Here is an 8,488-nt window from a genome sequence, read left to right on the forward strand (position 1 = left end):
AGAGAGAGAGAGAGAGACAGAAAAAATGGAATGGACAAGATTTATACATTTTCCAGGAACTATGCATTATGATGATCACTGCAGAGTATGCCATCGACTAGGAGATCTGTTGTGTTGTGAGACTTGTCCAGCTGTATTTCATTTAGAATGTGTAGAACCACCTTTGGTTGATGTTCCTACTGAGGATTGGCAATGTAGTACATGTAAAGCTCATAAAGTGATCGGTGTTGCGGATTGTATTCCTGACGTTGAAAAGAATGGATCGTTATGTAGACAAGAGCATTTAGGATTCGACAGACATGGCAGAAAATATTGGTTTCTTACAAGAAGAGTTTTTGTGTAAGACACGTTTTAATGTATCTGCATGTCTAATTAAGATTTTGTAAAATTTTAATTAATTATCTTTTGCATTTATATTTTAAATATTTTAAATTATGTTTATCTTACAAAAGAAATATTTACAGAATTTTATGAGATGTTTTCAAAAAGAAATTATAAATCTGAATACAGAAGACAAGCAAAAGACATGCTTCTATTTTTATACGCATATAATTTAAAATTTTTATTGTGATTTTTTTTTTTTTTAGTGAAAGCGAAGACGGTGAAGTGTGGTATTATAGTACACCTTTACAATTAGAGGAGCTAATGCTTGCGTTAGATCAAAATGAAATGGAAGTAGCGCTTTATCGTGAATTATCAGATTACAAGGAAGAAATAGTCCGACAAATGGAGCTTACAGAGACTATTACTAATCAGTTTAAAGGAAATAAGAAATCATATATAGAAACAGAAAACAGTAAGATCAATCTTCTTTAATTAACATTATTTCTTAAATTTCTTTTAATTAACATTGAATATCAAATTTTATATGTATTGAACAATATTTTCAAAAATAATTACCTCTTGAAATATTTTCTCTAGATCTTATACAAAAGATACAAAAGGAACGACAAGAGAAACAAGAGAAAGAGGAGGAAGAGAGAAAGGAAAAACAAAGGCAAGAAGCTGAGGAAATGATACGTAAAATGCACGAGAATACAGATGCTCTTGATGAACGTACTACTGTAATGATGGAACAGGGTGAAACAAAAATCTCCAGTGACGAGTCGACTCCAGCTACACAAGTACCTGAAGTGATCGGCGAAACTGTTGAGGTCGATGCCGAGGCGTCAAACACGACGAATACGGACAAAACTACGAAAACTAGCACCTCTACGTCATCATCTGAAGATATTGACGAGGACACTTTAGAAGGAGAGGAAAAAATAGGAAAAGACGGTAAGTTTTATAATACAATTCTGTAATATTGATAATTTTATTGATTGGTTTCTCCACATTAGAAGAGTCTGGAGAATAGATGTCAAGAGAATTTGGCTTTTACAGAACATTTAAACTTTTTTATACTTTGATTCATTTTATTCGTACATGTTTACAATAATCTTTTCTTTCAGGCAAAAAGCATACTATCGTGACGAGATCGAAGACTGGTTCGTTGCAACCGCGAACCTTTAACATGGACGATATAAAAAGACGAAGCATGGCACCGTTGTCGAAGGAAGAGCAAGAGAAGTTAGACAAGGGTCTAAAAGAATCCGAAAGCGACGGAAACATCAGAGTAACGCGTCAAAAGGCACATCAAATCGCAGCTGGCACACACTTATTCAAATTGGGCATGGACAATAACTTTAAGTCGTATGTCAATCAATACAGCACCAATCCTATCGCGTTAAATAAGACTCAGAGAAACGAGGAGCGCGATAAGAAACGTCATTTGTCGCACAAGTTCTCGCTTACGCAAGCATCGGAGTTCAAGTGGGTGGGTAGTTTGACGGGTACTCGTGCTCTGTTAGTCAGTACTCTACGTCAAACGATTCTACAGCTCGAAAGTAATATTCAGGCGTCGTTTATGCACATCAATTGGCCACTACTACGTAAACCATGGACTACGGCAGTGGGATCGTGCGTGAATCCACGAGACTTTGCGCGCACTCTCATTGTCTTGCAAGCATGCATCAAGTCCGTCGTATTTGCGAGTGTGTGGCATGATCAACTCGGCCATGTGAAATTGCAACGAGTAACTGCACTCGAACGCGAGGAGAAGAAACGTCAGGACAAAAAAGAAAAGAAAGAAAAAGAGGATGAAGAAGAGCGTAATCGGCTCTTTAATTTCGTCAAGTACACACTTGGCTTAAAGCATCAGATATGGAAGCAGAAGGGCGAAGAATATCGGGTGCATGGCCAGGGTGGTTGGCTCTGGGTGTCGTCCAGACGCCGTCACCGAATCTCAGACATGACAAAGACGGGCTTACGAGCCGGTCCACAAAAAATTATGGTACAGGTGAAGGATCAGAGTGGCCTGAAAATTCTTGCGCTCGATCCATCCACTTATGAATTCCTCATCAAAGAATATTGTCCGAGTAAGATAGAGAATGGTATTGTGAAACAAGAAATCAAAGAGGAAGGAGTAGAAAATGATACAATAAAACAGGAATGTGATATAGAAAATGTAAAAAAGGAGCCTATAATTGACAGCAAGACAAACGGTGTTAATTCTTCCTCTGTGAAACTGGAATCCCCGGCCAAACAAGAAACAAAGATGAATTTATCAAGTATGTAGCAAGTTTAATGAATTTGAATTTAATACAATAAAAATATTTTTCAACTTTATTAATACAATTTAGTACAATTTAAAGACTATTATTTTATTGATAAGAAATAGAAATTCACTATACAACGCTACAAACACTAAGCAGAAGAAATTCTCTCTTTTCAGTTTTAGCTGGCATGAAAATTGAAAAAGTTTTTACTCCGATTACTGAATTCGAAGATATCAACATCAACAAGGCACTAACCACTTCTGGAAGATTGCATTATCCAAAAGTTGCAAAAAAGACGAAAATTGATGATTTCCTGGCGCGCAGAACACATTTGAAGTTTTTGGAAGAAAGAAAATTATTGCAATCTGTGAGTATCTTTATAAAATAATATATATAATATAATTCACAAATCTGGAGATAATCATATCTCCATCATTCTGATATATCTATCATATATCTATATCATTCTGATGGCGTAAAAAATGTTAATGTTATACTTTCTGTATTATTACTTTAAAATAGCTCCAACATTTTTTTAAATTCGATATTTTTGCAGGCAAAGGCGAAAGAAATAAGTCAGACACCAAATCAGAAAGGCGGAGATGGCGATTGCTCGGAGATCGATACGGAAAATCACGAAGAAAATGATACAGATAATACTGTTGGTGCTGGCGGAGACGGTTCTCAGCAAGGTCTTTCGTCGACACCTGCCGGTAAGCAACAGCAACAAATGAATAAAACGACAGTAACAACTCTCTCTCCGTCTTCGAAAGAAATGCTGGCAACGATTACCAAGCGCATTCAGCAAGTGCGCTTGCAATATTCAACTGCCTTGAAATTCTGTAAGAACGGTAGCTGTTACTCGCGCTATTGTAACATGAATAACGCCAAAAATAATGCCGTGCAAGTTAATATCACGCAGGCCATCACTCCAAATATCGATACCTGTTATTCGCCTTTGTGCATGCGAAAGGCGCGACTGAAGCGCGATTTGATCGTTCTATTACGCAAGGCAAACGCTCTGAACAACAATCAATCCTCTTCATTATCTTCGCCACAAACCTTGCCTACAGTGATTTCCGCTAAAACAGAAGTACCTCCTGATGAAAAAGACGCGATCAAACGGGATTTGGAATCAGCAGTGGCAACTAACTGCAACGATGAAGCAGTGAAGATGAACACAAAGGACGTTTCTGCTCCAAAGAAGATGAAGCTCGAAAATGAGCATATGGAGAATTCTAATGTGACTACCGTCACAAGTAACGTCGTTACTACCACCACAACGATTACGACAACTCAGCAGACTGTAAAAAATACGGACGGCGTAACGCAGGAACATTCCGCCGTTAATCGTAATTCGACGACCGTCTCGTCGGAAACTATGACTACAACAACAAATAAGAATGGTGCAAAGACAGTGATAATCGTGAACCGTAGAGGAAGGACAGTGCAGCGAAGTACATTTGTCAAAGAACTGCATGCTGACGGAACCGAGCGAATATACACGGCAACATCAACAGAGGGTAAGCTATATTTGAAAAAAGTGGTGAATACGACAGCTGATCGTAAGAAAAAACGCACACCAGTCAAATATCCACTCTGCTCGACTTTCTGCACGAAGAACAAACAACGCAGTATACTAGTACTTCCTCGGCACGAATTGAGGAAATTATCCCGCGTTGGTGGTAAAACACCTGTACAAGGATTTCATCATCAAGCCAAGGCAAATATGTCAGTGTGGCCATATCCTTGTCCCAGACCCTTATTCAAGACTTGCTGGTTGTACAGAACGGTTGGTTTAAAATCGCTAGCCGCTGCTGCGATTCAGCTGAGAATACTCTGGGCTTGTCTCAGATGGGATGACATGGCAGCCAAGCCGTTGTCCACCGACGGTAAGAATCAGATCACCACCGATACGGAGATCATGTCACTGGAGATATTGAAGCATCGACATGTCGGGCAGTTCCTCGACAGGGCTCAATATCTTCGTAGAAAAGTCGTCATACCGCTCGAACTTCCAAAGCAAGTCAGAGGTATGTATAGACGATAATTGTATTATTAAAATATTCAATTATGTGAAACTTATTATTTAATTAACAGTTTATTATAGTTGTATATGTTACGAAAAAGTAGTAACATAACTTTTTTTAAAATCATTTTCACATTATATACAATACTTTCGCAGAGGTAACGTCTATAAGGAGTGGACTGAGAAAAAGAAAGCGTCCCGAATCTCCACAAAGCACCAAACCACAAGTTACGGAGGAATGGGTCGATGAAGATAAATTAGAATTATGGGAAATCAAACAATATGGTGACAGGTAAAGATCAAAGAATGATTAATGCAATATGTATCTTTTATTGAAATATTGCATGTTATTTTGTATGTCTAATGTTGTTTGTCAAATTCTTTCTGAATTATTCTTTTTATCTTTACAATTGCCACTAATCGTTTCGACTTCATCGAGGTTACTCAAATTTTAATTAAGGAATATTACACATTAATGATTTTTATACTATTCTTCGTATTAAAATCAAAATATTTTTATTGGAATATAATTTTGACGTGTAATAATCTGAATTTATATACTACACACTTAAAAGAGTTTGTTAAAATGTATTAAAAATTTAGAAATTATAAAAGTTTATTATTTATGTGACAAGTTTTTTATGCTTAATGTATTGTTTATGTTTTCTGTATAATTTTCTTGTACAATATTTTTTTAAAATTATCACAAATCTTGGGAAATTAAAATGCATATTCCATGTATCTCTTTCGTTTCGAACAAATTGCGATATCGTGTAAAACATGTCGCTGTTTGCTCTTTTATAATTCATGCCAATCCTAGTATGGATCTAACCTTCAACCAAAGGCTGAACCTTCAATCTTTAACCGCTTGCTTTCTTCCATTGGGAACTAACCCTTTGCTTGGTGTGTCTGTCCTGTCTCCAGGTTAGAGAAGGCTAATGCGCAGATTATTACTAGGAGTCGCTCAGGTGCACCGCAGTCAGTAATCGTCAGTAGTGGAAACAAGACTGTCACTACTGTTACTACTACCAGTGGCACAGCTGGTCTAACTGGCGATCAGCTTGTGAGCGGCAAAGCGACACCAGAAGAAATTAAAGAAAAGATGGAACAGCAGTTGCGCATGCAACGGGCGGCTCATCAACAAAAACGTGCTTTGCATGAGTTGACTGTTAAAAACCAATCCGGAAACTCGACGTCGCCTGCTACCTCTCACATTGTTAAAGTTACAACCAATTCCTCTTCTGGTAAGCTGATTATATGTATAAATCTATAAGAATGAATGTACATAAAACGATATTTGTTCTTGTTTGTTGAAATTAAAGTAAACTGGGATTATATTAAAAGAGATATTACTTTTAGATGGTACCGTTAAATTAGTTACAAAAGTCCCGATTCCGGCGAACCCGAACAGCAATAAGTCACAGTTGACTTCTCTTCTAACAACTCCTACACAAAACAAAACATTCATCGGTACAAGGCGAATTTATATGACGAAATGTAAGCCATGTGTTCTTGCATTTGAGCAAAGAGATTATTTGAGATTGACTTTGTATGAATTATTCTATTGCTTTATTTTAGCTGCTGATGGAACTACTAAAGTTGTATCCGGTCCTACTAGTATTTTACCGAAAACGCCGCCAACTCCAGGGCTAAGCCAGCAATCTGTGATTAGGATAACACCAACAAGTAAATCTGTTATTTAAATTTAAAGTAATATTAATTATAACAATTAAAATCTTTTTCTTGTTTCCGAAATATTAAAATGCAAAATGTAAATTGCCTTTCTGGAAGGTTTTTTCTCATATTATCTTAATTGTATTTTTTTAGGCACTAATGTCTCACCTGTACCACAGAGAGTGCAAATTCTCAGAGGACCAGATGGAAAGTTACAAGTGCGTGGCTTGTTGCCTGGCCAGCAGTTGGTTCAAATGCCGGATGGAAAGCTGCACGTGGTGAATGTAAGCCAAACTGTGGGCACCACAATTGCACAAAGCGCTCAAACGAATTCGACAACATCTACAACTACTTCACAAGTAATTTATTCAAAAACACATCTTTTGAAAACAATTTTCTGATCGTGAAAGAATGATGTATAAAAAGAAGCTATATAATTAATCGACGTAATAGAAATCAATATGATACAGGATTCGAAAATAAAGGAAATAATAAGTTTGTTTATAGAACACTACAACAAATTACATCAGGGTCAATACGAGCCTACAAGTGTGAATGTTTATGCGACAATTTTTATTTATTATAATTGATATATTTTAGACGAAGACTGTGACCGCCGTTAGTACTAAAGTGGCAGCGACTGAGAGTACGTCTGTGATTAAAACCAGTCCGAATACAAAGACAACAGCAAGCTCACCGCAACAAGCGCAAACGCCTCAGTCAAACTATTGTGTACAAACTGTTCAACGAGTAAAATCCGCGACTATGACTTTGGCACCAGTCTCAACAGCTCAAGGAACGAAGAATGCTATCGTAGTCACTAACACAGGACAAACCGCGCAGGTGATTACTCTTTCAATTAACTTAAATCGAATCATGAAATGATTTTTGAATGTATATGGACCTAACAAAAATTGCTGAAAATTTGACAAAATATTAAATATAATATATCTAAATTCAGTAGTTTTATTTAATTTTTAAAATTTAATTTTTAATAATTATCTTAAAAAACATTGAAAAGGCTTAATTAAGAGAAATATATAAAAAAAATAAAATTGCAAAATTTTAGAGACTTAGAATTAATTATAAAAATATATATATATACATATAATTTTTATACTTACGTAAAATAAAAATATTGTAGGTGATATCTTCTGGTGGACAAGTGATAAGTGGGAGTCCTATAATGGTCGCCACGAATGCAAATTTGGTCCAACAATTGGCGTCAGGCAAGGCTCACTTGACTACGATCGGCAATCAAGTTGTGATACGTAACGCATCCAATCAGATTGTGCATGTAAACTCTCCTAATGGCGGATTTATCGTGAAAGGTACTGTCACCACGAATAAACAACAAGGTTAGTATTATTTTAATTAATCATCTGCATTTTTTAAAGAAAAGATTAACTGGAAATTCTCATCGAAGAACTTGCATTTCAAAAAAGTGCGCTTAACAAGATCTCTTTCATATATTTCGAAAATTTTATATACTAAGAATAAATTTGTGCTTTTAGCTTTGCAAACTACGCCAACTTCGACAGTTGCACAATCATCTACAAATACGAGCCCAACGACGACTACCGCAACGTCCACGATATCAACAACGACAACTCAGAGTTCCGCCACGACTCCGATTCCAGGGAGTCTTGAGGCTTCTTTATTGGTTGGACAACCACCCGGTACAATAATCAAATGTGTGACGGCGCAAGTTATCAGTACAGCTGAGGGTCCACGAATTGTGCTGCAGGGTTTAACAGGCTCAGATTTCACGCCACAGCAATTAAATATGGTGCAACAACAAGTTAAACAGCAACTTCTGAAAGGTTGGTTTTTAAGGATCAAATATTGCAAATTTGCAATGTTTATTTTAAAATTAAATTCAGGATAAATTTGAGGTAAATTTGAGTACAAATTAATAGACTTAAAAACTAAAGATAAAAATATATGTAGCATTGAACACTGAAGTGATTCTACCTGCTAAGGATGCATTCAAAAACAACATCCAAATGTCTTCGAGTATTATTTTATTCTTGTTTAACATTCGATAAACAACAAAGATAAAATGATATTCAAAAATATTCGGCTAGTGTTTTCGAACGCAGTCTAGAAAAGGTATACACTGTATAAATGTGTACGTGTGTGTGCATATATATATATATATATATATATATATATATATATATATATA

The 8,488-nt window shown here is 36.2% G+C and overlaps 1 protein-coding gene across 1 annotated transcript in view; it reads left to right on the plus strand.

The window, feature by feature from the left end:
• LOC105619291 (nucleosome-remodeling factor subunit NURF301) overlaps positions 1–8,488 on the plus strand; it is a 23,616-nt gene that overhangs the window by 1,759 nt on the left and 13,369 nt on the right. The window contains exons 2-15 of the mRNA XM_012200814.1: positions 57–339; positions 588–796; positions 922–1,278; positions 1,452–2,609; positions 2,774–2,964; positions 3,154–4,630; positions 4,783–4,918; positions 5,551–5,870; positions 5,986–6,123; positions 6,205–6,312; positions 6,454–6,659; positions 6,901–7,143; positions 7,445–7,658; positions 7,815–8,123. Coding sequence (XP_012056204.1) covers positions 57–339; positions 588–796; positions 922–1,278; positions 1,452–2,609; positions 2,774–2,964; positions 3,154–4,630; positions 4,783–4,918; positions 5,551–5,870; positions 5,986–6,123; positions 6,205–6,312; positions 6,454–6,659; positions 6,901–7,143; positions 7,445–7,658; positions 7,815–8,123 — 5,349 coding nt within the window. The remainder of the gene's footprint in view (positions 1–56; positions 340–587; positions 797–921; positions 1,279–1,451; positions 2,610–2,773; positions 2,965–3,153; positions 4,631–4,782; positions 4,919–5,550; positions 5,871–5,985; positions 6,124–6,204; positions 6,313–6,453; positions 6,660–6,900; positions 7,144–7,444; positions 7,659–7,814; positions 8,124–8,488) is intronic.

Source organism: Atta cephalotes (genome assembly GCF_000143395.1).
Source record: "Atta cephalotes unplaced genomic scaffold scaffold00020, whole genome shotgun sequence".
In the NCBI taxonomy this organism is placed as follows: Eukaryota; Metazoa; Arthropoda; class Insecta; order Hymenoptera; family Formicidae; genus Atta; species Atta cephalotes.